Below are 19,615 nucleotides of genomic sequence, written 5' to 3'. Positions count from 1 at the left end.
AGAAAATGAAAGTCCAGGTGAAGTAATGGACCCAAGTCTGAATTGCAGGGGAGCATTCAGTTCTAAATCGTTTACCAGTGCCTTCTAAAGGGAACTCGTGGAGGGGAAGGCTGATTGCTGCAGGAAGCTCTCTTTGTTCTCATTTTTATAAGAAACTACAAGGACATTTTTTCATCTGAAAGCAATTTTATTGGTTCGGTAGCATTGAGAGAAAGAACGATTCCAACAAGAAAGCAGATGATGCTAAGAAGGATGAAAAGAAATAGATCCGAGTCATTCAGACCTCTATACTTGTAGCTATGTATAACAGAAATATTTGTGATACACCCATTTATGAAATATTCAAGTCACTAATGGGTTCAGTATTTCTCCATGGGGTAATAGAAAGTTCTGAAAATAGATCGGATGGCAACACAGCAGTGAGGATGACCACACAGCAGCAAGGATGACCACACAGCAGCAAGGATGGTCACACAACAGTGGGGATGACCACACAGCAGCGAGGATGACCGCACAGCAGCAAGGATGGTCACACAGCAGCGGGGATGACCACACAGCAGCAAGGATGGTCACATAGCAGTGGGGATGACCACACAGCAGCAAGGATGGTCACACAGCAGCGAGGATGACCACACAGCAGCAAGGATGGTCACACAGCAGCAAGGATGGTCACACAGCAGCGAGGATGGTCACACAGCAGCGAGGATGACCACACAGCAGCGAGGATGGTCACACAGCAGCAAGGATGGTCACACAGCAGCAAGGATGGTCACACAGCAGCGAGGATGGTCACACAGCAGTGAGGATGACCACACAGCAATGAGGATGACCACACAGCAGCAAGGATGGTCACACAGCAGCAAGGATGACCACACAGCAGCAAGGATGGTCACACAGCAGTGAGGATGACCACACAGCAATGAGGATGACCACACAGCAGCGAGGATGGTCACACAGCAGTGAGGATGACCACACAGCAGCGAGGATGACCACACAGCAGCAAGGATGGTCACACAGCAGCAAGGATGACCACACAGCAGCAAGGATGGTCACACAGCAGTGAGGATGACCACACAGCAATGAGGATGACCACACAGCAGCGAGGATGGTCACACAGCAGTGAGGATGACCACACAGCAGCGGGGATGGTCACACAGCAGCAAGGATGACCACACAGCAGCGGGGATGGTCACACAGCAGTGAGGATGACCACACAGCAATGAGGATGACCACACAGCAGCAAGGATGGTCACACAGCAGTGAGGATGACCACACAGCAGCAAGGATGGTCACATAGCAGCGAGGATGACCACACAGCAATGAGGATGACCACACAGCAGCAAGGATGGTCACACAGCAGCGAGGATGGTCACACAGCAGCAAGGATGGTCACACAGCAGCAAGGATGGTCACACAGCAGCGAGGATGGTCACACAGCAGTGAGGATGACCACACAGCAATGAGGATGACCACACAGCAGCGAGGATGGTCACACAGCAGTGAGGATGACCACACAGCAGCGGGGATGGTCACACAGCAGTGAGGATGACCACACAGCAATGAGGATGACCACACAGCAGCGAGGATGGTCACACAGCAGTGAGGATGACCACACAGCAGTGAGGATGACCACACAGCAATGAGGATGACCACACAGCAGCAAGGATGGTCACACAGCAGCAAGGATGGTCACACAGCAGCGGGGATGACCACACAGCAGTGAGGATGACCACACAGCAGTAAGGATGGTCACACAGCAGCGGGGATGACCACACAGCTGCGAGGATGGTCACACAGCAGTGAGGATGGTCACACAGCAGTGAGGATGACCACACAGCAGCAAGGATGGTCACACAGCAGTGAGAATGACCACACAGCCACAAGGATGACCACACAGCAGCAAGGATGGTCACACAGCAGTGAAAATGACCACACAGCAGTAAGGATGGTCACACAGCAGCGGGGATGACCACACAGCAGCAAGGATGGTCACACAGCAGCAAGGATAACCACACAGCAACGAGGATGACCACACAGCAGTGGGGATGACCACACAGCAGCGAGGATGGTCACACAGCAGTAAGGATGACCACACAGCAGTGAAAATGACCACACAGCAGTAAGGATGACCACACAGCAGTAAGGATGACCACACAGCAGCGAGGATGACCACACAGCAGTGAGGATGACCACACAGCAGTGGGGATGACCACACAGCAGCGAGGATGGTCACACAGCAGTAAGGATGACCACACAGCAGCGAGGATGGTCACACAGCAGTAAGGATGACCACACAGCAGTAAGGATGACCACACAGCAGTAAGGATGACCACACAGCAGTAAGGATGACCACACAGCAGCGAGGATGGTCACACAGCAGTAAGGATGACCACACAGCAGTAAGGATGACCACACAGCAGTAAGGATGACCACACAGCAGTAAGGATGACCACACAGCAGCGAGGATGGTCACACAACAGCAGCGAAGATGACCACACAGCAGCAAGGATGACCACACAGCAGCGAGGATGACCACACAGCAGTGAGGATGACCACACAGCAGTGGGGATGGTGCTTAATGCTATTGAATTGTCCACTTTAAATGTGTAAATCTTTAAGTTACATATATTTTGCCATAATTTAAAAAATAAAACTAGGAGTATAGTAAGTCACTCAAGATATATATCAAGTAAAATAAATTATTCCAGAAGGCTTTGGTAATCTTCTCCTTAATTTGAGACCAAAAAATAGGTAATATATTTCTTTACAAAATAATAAAGACTTCTGAGTATGTCACCTTCAAGTTTCCCCAACAAATTAGATTTTAATGACCAGCAAAGTCAGGCCCATGGTGCATGCCAAATACAAGTGACACGTACTTCTGACCACATATGCGGTACTGTTCATTTGTTATATGCTCTCGTCTGAATTGTCCATATAGTCTGCCCACATTGTCTTGGAGGTTTGGGGGCCTTTAATGGGAGACCTGCTGGTGTTTGTGAAAGAGCAGTGGCAGACCTGGCTCCCCTTGGCCTAAAGGAAGACGGAAAGGAGCAGTGACTAAACACCTCCCGTTAAATCCTAGAGATGAGCTCAACACGTCCAGCTCTATGTTTTCCTGCGGTCAGCATCTCTTTCTTCCCCATTACACTTGAATATAGATGGACTCATTTACATTGTTTTTCTAATTAGGCCTAAAAATATATGCAGACTCTTGGGAGAATAGATGCGAAGATCCTGAACAGAGCTTGGCAGAGTTGTGGAGGATCATGGCGACTCTAACTGCTCTGGTGTTCAGGTTCCTCTTGGGCAGCCTTGAATCTGCTCCTGGTGTACTTCAGCTGATGGGCCCGCGTTGCGGGGGCGTCCATGCCTTTTAGGATATTTTCAAGCACATAGAGCGCATGGTCATGAGAAAGGAGGACTGATGTACTTAGTGCACCCAGTTCTTTCACCTTCCATCTCGGCCACTGCTCAGAGCTGCCCCAGCAGTGCAGATGGAGCACAGCATCTGGAGGGTCACGACCTCCATGGGAGCCATCAGGAGACCGTGGAAAACAGCTGGCAGTGACTAGTTGTGATGACCTAGACTTGGTGTTTGCTGTGCCTTTTTACAAAGTAAGATACCATCTGCTTAAGAAACACGGATGTGCCCATTTGTCTTTTTTTTTCGTTTTTTGGTACTGGGGATCGAACCCAGGACGTTGCACTTGCTAGGCAAGCGTTTTGCCACTGAGCTACATCCCAGCCCTAGGAAGAGCATTTTAAGAGATGCAATGTCTGGAAAATGGACCAAACTCTTGACCTTGTGTAGCATACTAGGTGTGTTGATAAATGAACAAATGGCATGGGGAAAGCAAAAAGCAAATCAAGAAAAAGCTTTAGAAATAAAGAAGGGTGCACCAAAACATGCCTTACAATTCACTAGCCCTCTCCAGAACAGATAATAATCAGGCTTGATTGGAGACAGGAATCATCTGACAGTCCAGTGTACTTTTATGTGCTATTCCAAAAGCAGCCACCTTCGGCTCAACCTCTGTGTGTCAGGCCTTGTACCCTAGGACTAAGAAAAGCCTGGCCCCAGGGAAAATGGTAGCCTCTACACACATCCTAGGTTGTATTGGAAAGGAAATTAGGAGGAAAGGAAGGGATGAGGGAGACAAAGAGGATCTCTAAGGAAGATTGTGGTCAGACACTAAGTTAAATAGACCTACCTAATGATTTTTTTTTTTTTTTTTTTTTTTTTTTTTTTGCCAGTCCTCAGGGGCTCAGGGGCTGAGCACTGTCCCTGGCTTCCTTTTGCTCAAGGCTAGCACTCTGCCACTTCAGAGCCACAGCGCCACTTCTGGCCATTTTCTGTATATGTGATGCTGGGGAATCGAACCCAGGACTTCTTGTATACGAGGCGAGCACTCTTGCCACTAGACCATATCCCCAGCCCCCTAATGATTTTTGAAAGAACTGAAACGTGATTTCTATACCTTTTAACCATGTCTGAACTTCTACTTTCAGTGCTTAGTGACCCCCAAACCAGAGCCATCTATGATATATATGGAAAGAAAGGACTGGAGATGGAAGGATGGGAGGTAAGAGAAACTGTGTCTGCTGGCCCAGAAGAGTCAGAAGCGCCTGTAAAGCACCTCTTCCTGGCAACCCGGCATCCCTCAACCTGTGAGAGTCATTGAGGCAGAAAGTCGCCTTCTTTGCCTTTTATCCGAGGTTCTGAGGTTGAGTTCTAGACCTGGCTGTGCTGCTTGCTAACTCTAGAATTTGTCTGGCTTGTCTTTGGCTTCGTAACATATCCAGTGAAGAGAAAAGGATACCAGAACCAGCACTGAGGATGGGCAGGAGCCAATGGAGGGGGCAGTTCTGTCTGTACATAGTCTCTTCTGCCCATCTCCACCTTCGCCACAAATACTGTGCTTAGGAAAGGTTTAGAAAATTGAGAACTGCTACATTACATTGTCTAGAACTACTCTGCTAGTTAGAACACAGTGCAGTATATTAGAACACTGTTAACACTAATGAGTGCTGCAGCAAGTGCCTGTGAAACAGGTCTCCCTGGGCGGCTGGGACGCTCTTTGCTCTGTTCTGCCTCTGGGTGTTGCAAGTCTTCTGAAAGGAAGAGGTTAGGATCAAGTTGTAAAGCTCTGAATTGCTATAAGAATTGATGTTGGTGCTGGTGTGCATGTCTCACCTGTAGCTTTGTTCTGATCACAATGAATTGTAGTAAAACTCTCATGGCACTGCTGTCTCATGCCTATAATCCTACTCAGGAGGCTGAGATCTGAGGATCCTGGCTCAAAGCCAATCCAGACAGTGAAGTCCCTGTGAGACTCTTATCTCCAATAAACTACTAACAAAAAGCCAGAAATGGCACTGTGGCTCTCAAGTAGAGCTAGTCTTGAGCACAAAGAGGCTCATGGACAGCACCTAGGTCGTGAGTTCAAGCCCCAGGACTGGAGAGGGGAAAAAACAAAAACGCAACTCAGGGCTTTGCAGGAAAACGTTGAAAATTGTTGTCTAAAGATGAGTGAATTCTGAGGCAACCGTCAGACAAATCTGAGGAGTCTCTGTGCTTCGGAGTGGCCTGGGCTGTCACCTTGTACCCAGTCCTCAGCTCTCCCTGTCGTGTTCCATCAGGCCCTTCTCTGGGGATTGCCTGCTTCTAATAGACAGTTGGTTTGTGACCTCTGGTTTGGTGAAAGGTGTATCAAGCCATATATATTTGTTCATTGTGTTAAGTGTAATAACAGCAATTTTTTTAATCCAGAAAGAAAAATAGATCCTATTATTGTATTTATTAAATTTCTCTCGCTCTCTCTTTTCCTAGTACTGGGGCTTGAACTCAGGGCCTGAGTACTGTCCCAACACACTAATACTTGAGCCACAGCTCCACTTCTGCCTTTTTTTGGTGCCATATTGGAGATCAGACTTTCCCGCCTTGGCTGCCTTCAAACCACAATCCTCAGATCTCAGCCTCCTGAGAAACTAGACCCACAGGCATGGGCCACCAGCACCTGGCTAAAACACCTCTGAGCCACCAGTGCCCAGCTGGTCTCTTAGATCCAACAGATGTTTAGTGGTTACAAAACACTAAGGGAAGCTGGGTAAAGAGTAGACCAGAACTTTCTACACTGTCTTCGCAACCTTTTTAAAGTTCTGAATAATTTTCTAAAATGATTCCAAAATAAAAAGTGATATGCCTCAGGTACCGAGGAGGTGTACAGGCCCAGGTTCCTGCTTGCACCCCTTTTGCAGAGGTGCATCTCACAGTAGACCCAGTGTCCACGCAGATCATGGAAGCTTGGACTTCACAGCAAACGGCACTCTGAAAGTCAGACGCAAAGGAGAATGTTACAGGCTGGAAGTTTTAACTTTATTTTATGGTGCTCACTAGGTGCTATGTTGAAAATGAACTATATAACTTGTGGGTAGGGGAAAGCAGGAAAAATTAGGAGAGTGAGAGGGAAGGGATAACAGTGTCCAAAAAGAAATGTCCTCATAAACCATGCACTGGTGGCTCACACCTGTAATCCTAGCTACTCAGGAGACTGAGATCTGAGGATAGAAGTTCAAAGCCAGCCCAAACAGGAAAGTCTGTGAGACTCTTATCTCCAGTTAACCACCAGAAAACTGGAAATGGCACTGTTGATTAAAGTGGTTGAGTGCTAGCCTTGAGTGAAAAAGCTCAGGGACAGTACCCAGGCCCTGAGTTCAAGCCCCATGACTGACAAGAAAAGGAAATGTACTCATTACCTGACTTCTGAAACGGTAACCCCCGCTGTACATCACCTTTATAATACAAATTGATTCTTTTTTAATTTAGGTGAGTACACTACAACAGGATAAAGTAGAGAGAAATGGGAAAGGGAGAGGCACTTCCTGCTTCCCACACAGGAAATGGGAGTAAAGCCTCAAGATAGCCATTCCTACCTGGGGCTTCAAACTCTGTGAACTGGGAGCGCATGTGGTAGTCAACGTGGTCGAGCCACCCATGACCACTAGAAACGGCGGGTTCCCAGTGGCCTGAGGTGCCACAGCAGTGGCTGTTTACCAGGGATATGGGTATAAGACAAACTACCTAGCCTTCCTCCTCCCTGTCCATCAGTGAGGAGTGTGTGGCTTCTTCCTGTCGAGGAGAGGACAGACGCACAGACTCGGTCCATGTGAGAAGACAGAGGCCTGTGGGCGCCTGTGAGGTAGACGCCTGCCAGCACACGCGTCCTCCCCACTCGGGAGGAACCAGCGTTCTGACACGGCAGTGGGCTGATGGCGCGCAGACTGCAGCACTTGTATAAAGTAGGACTACAGATGGAGTGACCTGGCACCTTTGGGTTATGTTCTCTGTAGCATGTCACAGCGTATCAGAGAAAAAGAAATTCACAGCAAGGTTTGGTTCCTCTGCTCCACACTCTGTCCTCCCAGGCTAGGTGTTCCTCATATTATCAAGACCTGTGCATTCATCAAGGGGTCTCTTGGAAGTCGTAAGGTGTACTGCATTCTTTTGTGAGACCCACAGTGGCCTTGCCTTTCTGGGGTTTCTTCCCACCTCACCTCTTTGGTTGGTTGGGTGGTGGGTTGTTGGTTTAGTTGGTGCCAATACTGAGGCTTGAACTCAGGCCCTGGGTCCTGCCTCTTTTTTGCTTGAGGTTAATGCTCTACCACTTGAGCCATACCTCCACTTCTGGCTTTTTGGAGTCTCACAGACTTTCTTTTCCTGGGCTGGCTTTGAATCACAATCTTAGATCTCAGATCTCTCTCTTCCTGAGAGCGAGGATTACAGGAGTGAACCACTGTCACCTAGCTAGCCTTCACCTTTGAAATCTCAACCAGATATCTTCCTTTCATAGTGAGCTACATAAGAAGGGCTCTGATGGAATGCCCTAGATTCTCACAGACTTACATTATTGCTCGTCCTTGAGTTTTCATGCCCTGCGTTTGGTCCCAGAGGATTGTTGGACTGGCATGTTCCATGCTACCATTCATGCCCTCTCATAGTGGGAAGGGCATTGATTCTAGAACCCTCAGCCCTCATAGCTAGCTTCTCTGATCCAACAAGTCCAGGCCTGGAGGAATGAGTCCTGGAGGCAGTGTGCCTCTTACCATCTGTCATGTAGGACTCCTTAGGAAATTGGGACTGTGGGGTTTTCTTGGTAAGATTCCTGCAGTCTCAGACAAGTTAGGAAAATGAAAGAAAGTCAAAGTCTCTGGAGAGCCAAGGGAAAGCACAAGCTGGAAGGGCCTCACCTCTCCAGCTCTCTGCTCTTCCGGGAAACGGGGAGGAAGGGCTGCCGTGTCTGCGCAAGCGCGTGTGTGGTTTGCGTGGTCTTCACTTCCTAGTCCCCTCATTATCTCCCTTGGTTGTGCCTACAGGTTGTGGAAAGGCGAAGAACTCCAGCTGAGATCAGAGAAGAGTTTGAGCGGCTGCAGAGAGAACGGGAAGAGAGGAGGCTACAACAGCGAACCAACCCCAAGGTAGCCAGCGCCATTCCAGGGAGGCTGGGATGAAAGCTTTATTGTAAGAACCGGGGAAAACAATGGGGTAGCAATATCTGAAACAACAGAAACCTACAAACCTCACCGTACCCCAAAGCGACACCTTGGTAGACAGTATCTCCCGTGTAGCTAGGGGCAGAGCTGGCCCTGGTGACCTGGAGGCCAGTATTTCAAACAGTATAGAAGCAAGCTGAGAGCTGGTGGCTCAGTCTGTACTCCTAGCTACTCAGGAGGCTGAGACCTGAGGATCACAGTTCCTGCCAGCCCAGGCCAGAAAGTCTGTGAGACTCCTGTCCAATTAACCTCCAAGCCGGAAGTGATAGAAGGCTAGCCTTCAGCACAAAAGCTCAGGAATAGCACCCGGGCTCTGAACCCAGGTTCAAGCCAGCCCTAGGACAGACACACACGTGGGTGAGCGTGCACACACATGTGCACACAGGAAGACAAAGCAGTTTCACATGCAGAGGCTTGGCTGGTCCTCTAAGGCCTCCCCACCACTCCCGAGTCCTTGTCGTGCGACCCCCAGGGGAAAGGCCGTCATGTGGACGCTGAGCACTGAGTGAACACATCCTCTCCACGGCCACGGGTGACCTGATCTCTCGTGGGCACTGAGTGGCTGTGACAGTGCAGTCACAGTTACTTTTCAGTCCCTTGTGTGATGTCCTCTCCCTTCCACCTGCTGGGGGAGTTGGTCTGAGTGTGTGCCCCCGCCAGGTGGCACACAGGACATCTTGCTAAGTTTGAGGTGCCCACCATTCTAAATGCCAGCCGTGCCAAAGGGCTCATGGTTGTGGCTGGTTTCCCGTCTCTGTTGAGTTGGGCAGGATGGCCCACAGACTGCCTGTGCTGGTCATGATAAGAAGCGAGTGCCCCTCCCCCGCCCTCCCATCACCTCCTTTCTACCAGACACCTGGGGTCATAAGAAGCCTCATTACTTTAAGCCTTCTAAAAAGAACAGTGGCAGCTTAAACTGGGAAACACAGTAAGATTACCTATGATCAAGTTCTTTCTACAGGTTTTTTTTTTTTGGGGGGGGGGCCAGTCCTGGGCCTTGGACTCAGGGCCTGAGCACTGTCCCTGGCTTCTTCCCGCTCAAGGCTAGCACTCTGCCACTTGAGCCACAGCGCCGCTTCTGGCCGTTTTCTGTATATGTGGTGCTGGGGAATCGAACCTAGGGCCTCGTGTATCCGAGGCAGGCACTCTTGCCACTAGGCTATATCCCCAGCCCTACAGGTTTTTTTAAAGACCTCTATAATGTTTAAAGAAACATGTTTTCAGGGGCTGGGGATATGGCCTAGTGGCAAGAGTGCTCGCCCCGTATACATGAGGCCCTGGATTCAATTCCCCAGCACCACATATATAGAAAATGGCCAGAAGTGGCACTGTGGCTCAGGTGGCAGAGTGCTAGCCTTGAGCAAAAAGAAGCCAGGGACAGTGCTCAGACCCTGAGTCCAAGCCTCAGGACTGGCAAAAGAAAAAAAAAAAAAAAAACACGTTTTCAGAACAGTCTACCTATTGGAATCCTGCATTTCAAAGTGTGTACATTGGTCTCAGTATCCGAGGACCCTTGTATCAACTGTTGTGGCATTTGTATAGTGCCTGAACACACACACCCCGCCCCCATGCCCAGGTTACGTGTGTGAATGGTCATTATTCCAGGTGGGGAAGAAACTGCAGAACATGCTGAGATGGGAGGGAGCTTGGGAAGTCCTAGCCAGCGGGCAGTGCCGCCGCCTCCCTGCGCGCCCCAGTGCCACATGGTGGGCCACGACCTCCCTGCACGCCCCAAGATGCCTCACGTGGGGGGCCAGGGCCTCCCTGCGCGCCTCAGTGCCCCAAGGCCCCTCACATGGTGGGAGGAGTCCAGCTCTCTCTGACCTGGGGTATCTGGTCCCCCATTCCTTGAGCCTGTGGATGTTGGGTCCCAACTCTTCCAAGTCACTGTCTGCCCTGAGATGGATTCTTCCATATCACCCGTCCCCTGTGTGCTTTTGTCACTCCTGTCTCTTGGGAGAGGAGGCTCTCAGGAGGACACTGAGATGGACATGACAAGGACACCTGAATGTCTATGTTGGAAAGGATTATGCCATTTGAGCCTGGTGTGCACACGCCTGTAATCCCAGGTGGAGTCTGAGAAGTAAAGGCCAGCCTGGGCTACGTCACAAGACTATCTCAAAAGCAAATACAAAAAACGACTTCAGGGAGCGTAAAAGGTTGAATTGATCAAAGTAGATTGTTTGCATGTGTGAACGTAGACCAGCGAAGCCTGTTGAAATTGCACAAGCCTGCTCGGAAAACCTGTCATCCTGGCTACTCAGGAGGCTGAGATTTGAGGACCATGGCTCAAAGCCAGCCCTGACAGGAAAAGGAAAGTCCATGAGACTCTTATCTTCAGTTAACTTCCAAAAACACCTGAAGTGGGGCTGTAGCTCAAGTGGTAGAGCACTAGCCTGGAGCAAGAAAGCTCAGAATCTGGGCCAGAATCTGAGTTCAATCCGCAGCACCAAAAAAAACCACCTGGAAATGTCACAGTGAAATCCCCACACCCTGTGTAGCTATAATATACTAACAAAGAAAAAACACATTTATAATCATGAAGGAAAAGAAGAGTATGAGCTACAGCTCTGTCAGCTGTCCTTTCTCGGTGATGAGCGATGGCCTGAGGATGGGAGGGAGGGAACTAGGTTCTGAGAAGACTTAGATCCTTGTGTAAGTGTTCTCTGTCGTGACTGTCCAGGCCCTGAGTTCAAGCTCCAGGACCAGGAAAAAACATGGTGATTTAAGGACAATTTAAAATATACAGAAAACTCTAACCCATTTGACATCTTTAGTTGTAGATTTCGAGAGGGGGTGGGGGCGGGTGTTGATACTGGTCTTGACCTCAGGACCTGTGCACTGTCCTTTAGTTTTTTCCTCAAAGCTTGCACTCTACCACTTGAGCCACAGCTCCACTCTGGCTTTTTGGTGGTTAAGTGGAGATAAGAGTCTCAGAGTTTCCTTCCCTAGCTGGATTCAACCTGTGATCCTCAGATCTCAACCTCCTGAGTAGCTAGGATTACAGATAAAAGCCACCAGCCCGACAGTGCCTTTGATTCTCTGCCAAAATTTAAATCTGGTTTACTTTTGAGATCGATGGGGGGGAGGGGGGGTTAGACATGGCACCCAGCCAAATCTGATTTTTCATTCCTTTTAAGCTTGTGTTGTTTCATTATATGAAATATTGCCTATTGTCTCACAAGTGAAAATGAATGGTCCAGCCTTTTGGGCACACAGAGAAGAAATGCATCTGTTCTGGTGCCTCAAGCAGTTGTTTCCCTAAGGCGGAAGAAGAACAGGAGGCAGCATCTAGGCCTCTCTGTCTCAAAGATAAAGAAATGTCCTTGTCACTCAGAGTGACCTCCTCAGTCATTTTTGTGGCCAGTTAATTCTGTCAGGCAAGCTGACCCTCTGCCTCACGCTACCCCCAGCTCGCTCACCATTACTCTTCTGCTTTCGTTGTTTTCCCTAGATTTGGGTCAGCACCAAAGGCTGTGGAGGCTAAGATCATAGGCTCACTGGAGTGTGCCATATCGTAGCCTTATCTAAGGACACAGCAAAGTGGTGGAAAAGTAGTAATGGGGTGGTATTTGTAAATTCTCACAGCTACTCTGTCCTCTGCTGATGAGTTGTCAGGTGTGGAGTTAGTATGAATGCTAATAACCGAGAGACTTCCCGACCAGGATATGATGATGTGCATACATGTAATCCCATGGAACACATGCTGGAGGCTAAAGTGGAAAAAACATAAATTTTAACAATTATGAACACTCAAACCATATACGAGGTCTGGCACTGGTGGCCCATGCCTATAATCTTAGCTGAGGCTGAGATCTGAGGTGTGAGGATCACAGTTCAAAGCTAGCCCAACCAGAAAAGTCCATGAGACTTTGAGACTCTTATCTCCAGTTAACCACCAAAAACTCGGAAGTAAATTGTGGCTCAGGTGGTAGATTGCTAGCCTTGCATAGAAAAATTCATGCAAGAGCACAAGACCCTGAATTCATATCCTAGTACCACCACAAAAATTAAAAGCCAGAAACCAGGTACCAGTGGCTCACGCCTATAATCCTAGCTACTCAGCTGAGATCTGAGGATTGCAATTCAAAGCCAGCCTGGGCAAGAAAGTTCATGAGACGCTTCTCTCCAGTTAACTGCCAAAAAGCCAGAAGTAGAGCTGTAGCTCAAGTGTTAGCTTGAGCACAAAAGTTCAGAGACAGCACCCAGGTTACAGAGTTCAAACCCCAGGACTGACAAAAAATAAAATAAAGAATAAAAAACAAGGGGCTGGGAATTTGGCTTAATGGTAGAGTGTTTGCCTTGCATGCATGAAGCCGTGGGTTCCATTCCTCAGTATCACGTAGACAGAAAAAGCCGGAAATGGCTCTGTGGCTCAAGTGGTAGAGTGCTAGCCGTTTCCACCACTTCTGCCACGTCCGGCTTCTTGTGTTTATGTGGTGCTGAGGAGTCGAATCCAGGGCTTCTTGCATGCTAGGCAAGCACTCTACCACTAAGCCACATTCCCAGCCCAGGGGCAAGATTTTTGTATTGAGAATTAAGTCATCCCTAGAGTGCATTAATTACTTTCTGTATTATTAACTGCTGCTCTGTAAATACACCAGAATATTTGTAGATTTTGACAATTAGGTTTTCCATAGGTATGGACTGCAGTAAATTCTAAGTGTATTTCTTGTCCAGGAAGGCCTTCGTGTGATTGGCATTTGAGGATCCCTACAAAAATAGTTTTGCATTCAGTGTGGAAGTTTTGAGTTCACAGAAGCATTCGTGTCTCTCTCTCCTTAGTTAAATAGTAAGCTACGTGCTGTGGCCCATACCAGTAATCCTAGCTACTCAGGAGGCTGAGATCTGAGGATGGCATTTGAAGCCAGTCAGGCAGGAAAGTCCATTAGACTTTCCTCTCCAGTAAACTACTTGAGCCGCAGCTTAAGTGGTAGAGCGCTAGCCTCGAGCACAAAGGCTCAGGGACAGCGCCTAGGCCCTGAATTCAAGCCCTAGGACCAGCACCACAAAAGAGGTGGTGGTGGTGGTGAAGAAGTCACTGTTTTTTGCTGGAAGTGCCTGGCCGCTGGAGGCCCATACAGAGGCTGGGGTGACAGTCTGCTGACTAAACTCACCTGGACAGAGCTTGCTTCCCTCGGGGCTGATGGAGAGGGGGCTACAAACCTTGAGTTCCCAGCTCCCTCCAGGGTAAACACTCCCTCCCAAGGTACTTTTGGGGTGATAGAAATGTTCACTGTTGGGCTGGGGATATGGCCTAGTGGCAAGAGTGCCTGCGTCATATACATGAGGCCCTGGGTTCGATTCCCCAGCACCACATATACAGAAAATGGCCAGAAGTGGCACTGTGGCTCAAGTGGCAGCGTGCTAGCCTTGAGCAAGAAGAAGCCAGGGACAGTGCTCAGGCCCCGAGTTCAAGGCCCAGGACTGGCCAAAGGAAAAATAAAAAAGAAAGAAATGTTCACTGTCTTGATTTTAGAGATAATCTTTCAGAATTCATTGAAAGCCAGACACTAGTGTCTCATGCCTGTAATCCTAGCTAGTCAAGGCTGAGATCCAGAAGGCCACGGCCCCAACCAGCCAGGGTAGAGCAGTCCACAACTCTCCATCTCCAAAATAACTAGCCAGGGCTGGGCACGCACCTGGGCGGTAGAGTGCTTGCCTAGCGTGCATGACCCTGCATTTGATTCCTTGGCACCACATAACACAAAAATAAATAAAGTTTAAAAATTATTCACGAGGGGCTGGGGATATAGCCTAGTGGCAAGAGTGCCTGCCTCGGATACACGAGGCCCTAGGTTCAATTCCCCAGCACCACATATATAGAAAAGGCCAGAGGTGGTGCTGTGGCTCAAGTGGCAGAGTGCTAGCCTTGAGCAAAAAGAAGCCACGGACAGTACTCAGGCCCTGAGTTCAAGGCCCAGGACTGGCCAAAAATAATAACTACAAAATAGGTTGCAGGCATAATAATAGAGTAATACCTGAGTAAGCATGAGGCCCTGAGTTCAAATCTAAGTACTAGCAGAAAATAAGAATAAGTCAATTATGTAAATTAAGCCTCAGTAAAAATACTATATTTTTAACTAGGGCTGCAATTTCATAATACGTGTGGTACGTGTGGTACGTGTGGTAATGTTTTTTAAATTGGGTTAAAAATACCCATGTGACACACTTTAGGACTTCGGAAGAATATAATAAACTTTAGTTTTCTGTGTAAGAAGTAGTTTTAGCAGTTAGTGAAGCTGGACTTCTCCTGACTTTCAAACTAACTGTGGACAACAGAGCAGCCTTTTCCCCCTGGTCCTGGAGCTTGAACTCAGGGCCTGGGCGCTGTCCCTGAGCCTCTGTGCTCACAGCGCCACCCAGGGACTTTTCTGCCCAGGCCGGCTTGGAGCTACCATCCTCAGATCTCAGCCTCCTCCTCGGGAGGTACTCGGCTGGATCACAGGCGTCAGCCACCAGCTCCCGCCCACAGAGCAGCCTCACATCTCCCGCCTGGTCCTGCTTTGTTTGTGTGTCCTTGTCTTCCTGCGTCATCAGGCCAAGTCCAGGCGGTTTCCCCCGTTCCTCCTGGGGTCAACTCACCCCTCATGCCCGTCCATGCTTGTCCTTGGCATGACCTCCACAGGCCGCGGGCTGCTGCTTCTGGTCCCGTTGGTTTCTAGCTGCGGGAGCCCATGGACTCTGTAGCTCCTGGGATGAACTGTGACGGGGGGGGGGGGGGGGGGGAGCTGGTGCCGGGGCGGGGGCTCACCACGTCCACCCTGCATGCTCACCCCCTCCCTCTTGTTTCTGTGCCCAGGGGACCATCAGCGTCGGCGTAGATGCCACCGACCTCTTCGATCGCTACGACGAGGAGTATGACGACGTGTCTGGAAGTGGCTTTCCGCAGATTGAAATTAACAAAATGCACATATCTCAGTCCATCGAGGTAAAGCGCAGCGTGGGCTCCAGGTCTTGAGGCTCGGCGGGCAGCCGGGGGGAGAGCCTGCTAGGGGCTCCACGAAACAGCACGCTCTGCTCACAGCCTTGCGTGTCGGGGCTGTGCCCACACAGGAGTGGGCAGGAGGGTCGGGGCTGGGGCACGTGGCTCCCAGGGCCCCAAGTCTTTCTCGTATTATGGTCTGAAGGGAGGGGCCCAGGGTTGCGGTGGTTGAGTTTGGGAGAGCAGGCAGGCAGTGCTTGTGTCTCGGTACTTCCATGGTGTGCCGCACGGCAGTGGCGGCTCTGCACCCTGGGCCGGAGGCCGCCAGCCAGGCCGCCTTCCTGCCCGCCGTGTGCACACTCCTGGTCCGTCTCCCGGATGGAGGTTGGCTGAGGTGGAGTTTCCTCCGAGAAACCTGCCCTTGCTCGCTCTGCGGGCCGGCAGCGTGCGGGCCCTCAGTCCCCTTCAGAGGCCCTTGGTAGGTTCTGGAGAGGCGCGGGCAGCCGCCGTGGCAGGCACAGAGGAGCCACTCCAGTTTGTGCCATCGGCGCGCTGCCAACCCAGCGCTAGCTCTGTGTCCCTGAGCTTCCGGGGGTGTGCTCCTTACAGCCTTCGTGGCCGCGGGCAGCCCTCATGGCGAAGCGGGGAAAGCAGAGCCGTCCGGCAGTTCTGCGCAGGCCGCACACTGACAGGGTGCTCACCCGCACCAGTGCTGGCGCTCCCCTGGCTTTGCTTCTGTTGTTACCGGGAGATGTTTGTTCCCAGGCACCCTTGACAGCTACAGACACAGCCATCCTCTCCGGAAGCCTGTCCACCCAGAACGGCAACGGAGGGGGCTCCATCAACTTCGCACTTCGGCGAGTCACTTCTGCCAAGGGATGGGGAGAGGTAAGCCCGCGGGCGGGACTGCCTGGTCCCACGTGTGCCCTGGCCCTCCCTCCAGCTGACCAGGTTGTGTGATAGGATCGAATATCAACCTTTCAGGCTCTTACGGGCCCTCACGTCTGAGGAGTCCTTAGAATCAGATGTCCTCTGAGGTGGCCACTCCAGAAGGGCAACCTCTGGAAGCAACTCTGGGTCATTTCCCTCGCTGTGATTACTGCACTGTCAGAGGCGGGCCCTGTGCCCTGGTTCAGCGGTCAGGGGTCATGGAATAGCTGGCTCTGTCGAGCAGACAGCTGCATCACATCAACAGGGCGGTTCCCTGAAAGTCGCCCATGCTGGCCAGTGAGGCAGCCAGAACGGCGGCAGCTCCAAGGCCGTGCGAGAGTGGAATGCACACACACCAAGGGGCTTTAGCACGAGACCCCGGAGGACCAGAATGCAGAGGGGTCACCCTGGCCAGAGCACGCAACACACGGGGCGGGGCCCAGGGACAGGCAGCATTTCCTCAGCAGAGCCTTTTGTGCAGCCTGAGCTTCCGGTGAACCTGGGGTCATCTCGAGGACGGAGGAGAAGCTGAGACTCGGGAATCCACCCCCCGCCCCCCGCCCCCTCTGTGTAGAGCCCTGGCAAGAGCACAGAAACCCGCCAGGAAGTCTGGGCAGAGGCGCACACCTAATCCTTTCTCATTTTCTTTTTCAAACAGTTAGAATTTGGAGCTGGGGACCTCCAAGGGCCTTTATTTGGTCTCAAGCTCTTCCGTAATCTCACACCACGATGGTAAATATGAGAGCGGGCCCTGTGGTTTAGAAGACTTAGAACCCACATATCAAGGGCATTTGGGCCGGGAGGTGCTAGGACCCTGGCTGGGGGCCTGGCAGTGTGTGAGTGGGAAAGCGCTCTGGACCGCCTCCGTCCAGCCTGGGCAGGCCCAGCCTTGCCTTGCCTCTGTGCTGAGAAGTTTCCCCACTTGGGGCTGTTAGCTTGGTGGTCCTGCAGGGGTGTTTGTTGGCCTTGTCCCCTAGGCTCCCAGGCAGGGGAGTCAAGCTGTAGCATTGTCAGTTCTACACGGGTGAAATGCCCGCTTTGGGCCAGAAGGTGGTGCTGCCCTCCAAGGACGCTGCCTGGCCAGGCACAGACCGTGGCTTTTCCCGCCGTCAGTGGGTGTGCTTCAGGGTCACATTGCTGGCTTGGGGGGTGGGGTTTGTCAGTATTGCAGTTGGAACTCTGGGCGTCACACTTGCTGGGCAGAGTACAGCCACTCCTCCAAGCTAGGGAGGCAGCTTTTTACAATAGACTGATGCTGTGACTTCCATGGTCCAAAATGGCCCCGCGGTGAGTGGGTCTGACACTGCTGCACACTCCAAAGCCTGGGCAGCTTCTCCACCCCACGCCCGCTATGGAGCCGGCAGGAGGCCAGGCCTCTGCCACATCACAGTTGCCCATGATGCAGTGTGCTGCAGGGCTGGAACACGGGGCCGAGGGGAGCTGACCTGCGGCGCGCTTGCGCTCCACTGCTGAGAAACTCCGCGTTCAGCGCCTCTGGCAGGAGAGGGCTTCTGTGGCTGCCCGCCCTTGCCCCCCTCCTGCCTTCCGGCCCAGGGGCTCATGGGAGTGTGGTGAGCAAGGTCTTCCTGGCAGAGGACCCAGCAGAGCAGGTGCCATCTAGACCTTTCTGTCTGTGTCCCCCCAGCTTTGTGACGACCAACTGTGCTCTGCAGTTTTCATCCCGCGGAGTCCGGCCTGGCCTCACCACCGTCCTGGCTCGGAACCTGGACAAGAACACGGTGGGCTACCTGCAGTGGAGGTGGGGCATCCAGTCAGCCATGAACACCAGCATCGTCCGCGACACCAAGACCAGCCACTTCACCGTGGCCCTGCAGGTGAGGGCGCGGCGCGGACCAGCCGGGGTCTGCGGACGCTTCCGAACCCAAGAACTCGTTCCTTGAGTGCCCGGCCGGCATGCCACGTCCCCTGCCAGCGAAGCTCACGCCGGCTGGGAGCCCCGGTGGGCGGCCAAAGTCCTGGGTGGAAGGGCACTGGCCGCTGCCCTGGGGCAGGTGGAGTGGTCAGGGCAGGCCCTCAGGTCCACCATTCCTCACCTCCCACCCAACTGCCACCTGGTAACAGGGTTTGAGAAGCTAGACGTGAAGTCTCAGGTTTTAGTCACATCCTACTTAGGATTCCTGTTGGTGACCGATGGCCTGTGTGACAGTGGTCGTGTGCTGCACAGTGGCAGATCGATCACCTAACTGCCCAGTCCCACACCTGTGCACATGACTCCGGGCCTGGGCCTGGTAGATGTCTAGCGGCTAATGGGAGGGTAGAGGCCATCTTCCCAGAGCGGCCAGGACCGGCCTGCATGCCCCACCTCTGTCTCCACAGCTGGGCATCCCCCACTCCTTTGCACTGATCAGCTATCAGCACAAGTTCCAAGACGACGAGCAGACACGCGTGAAGGGGTCGCTCAAGTAAGTGTCCGCTTTGCGGGCACAAGCCACTGGCTCTGCGGCGGGATGCACAGTGCTGGCTGCTGGAGGTCCCCACGCTGGCGGTGGCGGCCTGCGGGCGGGAGGAGGGGAGGAAGGATGGGCAGGCAACCACACTCTGACCTCAAGTGGCAGCTGCCCACAGGTGGAGCAGGAGGGAGTCGGGCGCTGACTGCCGCCCGTGCTCCTCCCCCCCCCCCCCCCCCGTGCTCTCCGCAGGGCGGGCTTCTTCGGGACTATAGTGGAGTACGGAGCTGAGAGGAAGATCTCCAGGCACAGCGTCCTCGGTGCTGCTGTCAGCATCGGAGTCCCGCAGGGCGTCTCTCTCAAAGTCAAGTAAGTTGAACATGGCTCCTTGTGGCCAGGGAATGTGTGGTGGCTTCACTAGTTGATGTGAGGGGCCTGGTGGAGTGGCTCCAGTAGGAGAGCATCTGTCTAGCAAGCATCTAGTACCACCGCAAAAACCAAAAAGACAGCTAAGCGGTGGAGGGGCTGGCCTTGGCGCTGTCTTGTCGTTGCTTCTCTGTCGGGTGTGTGACGGGGATCGAGGTCCAGCATGCGCTCGGGCCTCACCTCGCCAGGGGCACGGGTGACGGCGGGTGGTGGCATTCTGCGGCCGGCCTTGGCTCCTCGGAAACGCCGGCTGCGTTCCCTTGCTTCCCGCCACACTCCAGCCCTTCTCGGCCATCAGCAGGGCATCCCCGCACCCCGGCAGGGGGCCACTTGACTTAGAGCTCCCTGGGCTGGGGTTCTAGGACACTGGACT

General features: G+C 52.0%; 1 protein-coding gene across 2 annotated transcripts in view; it reads left to right on the top strand.

Moving 5' to 3' along the window:
* Dnajc11 (DnaJ heat shock protein family (Hsp40) member C11) overlaps nucleotides 1-19,615 on the top strand; it is a 45,843-nt gene that overhangs the window by 18,555 nt on the left and 7,673 nt on the right. For both annotated transcript variants that reach the window (XM_048350155.1, XM_048350156.1), the window contains exons 3-10: nucleotides 4,513-4,586; nucleotides 8,377-8,478; nucleotides 15,356-15,484; nucleotides 16,244-16,366; nucleotides 17,067-17,140; nucleotides 18,054-18,243; nucleotides 18,746-18,831; nucleotides 19,069-19,185. In XM_048350155.1, the coding sequence (XP_048206112.1) occupies nucleotides 4,513-4,586; nucleotides 8,377-8,478; nucleotides 15,356-15,484; nucleotides 16,244-16,366; nucleotides 17,067-17,140; nucleotides 18,054-18,243; nucleotides 18,746-18,831; nucleotides 19,069-19,185 (895 nt within the window). The remainder of the gene's footprint in view (nucleotides 1-4,512; nucleotides 4,587-8,376; nucleotides 8,479-15,355; nucleotides 15,485-16,243; nucleotides 16,367-17,066; nucleotides 17,141-18,053; nucleotides 18,244-18,745; nucleotides 18,832-19,068; nucleotides 19,186-19,615) is intronic.

The sequence above is a fragment of the Perognathus longimembris genome, chromosome 7 (assembly GCF_023159225.1).
Source record: "Perognathus longimembris pacificus isolate PPM17 chromosome 7, ASM2315922v1, whole genome shotgun sequence".
Classification (NCBI taxonomy): domain Eukaryota; kingdom Metazoa; phylum Chordata; class Mammalia; order Rodentia; family Heteromyidae; genus Perognathus; species Perognathus longimembris.
The sequence above is the reverse complement of the archived record's forward strand: the minus strand, read 5'-3'. Positions and strand labels throughout refer to the sequence as shown.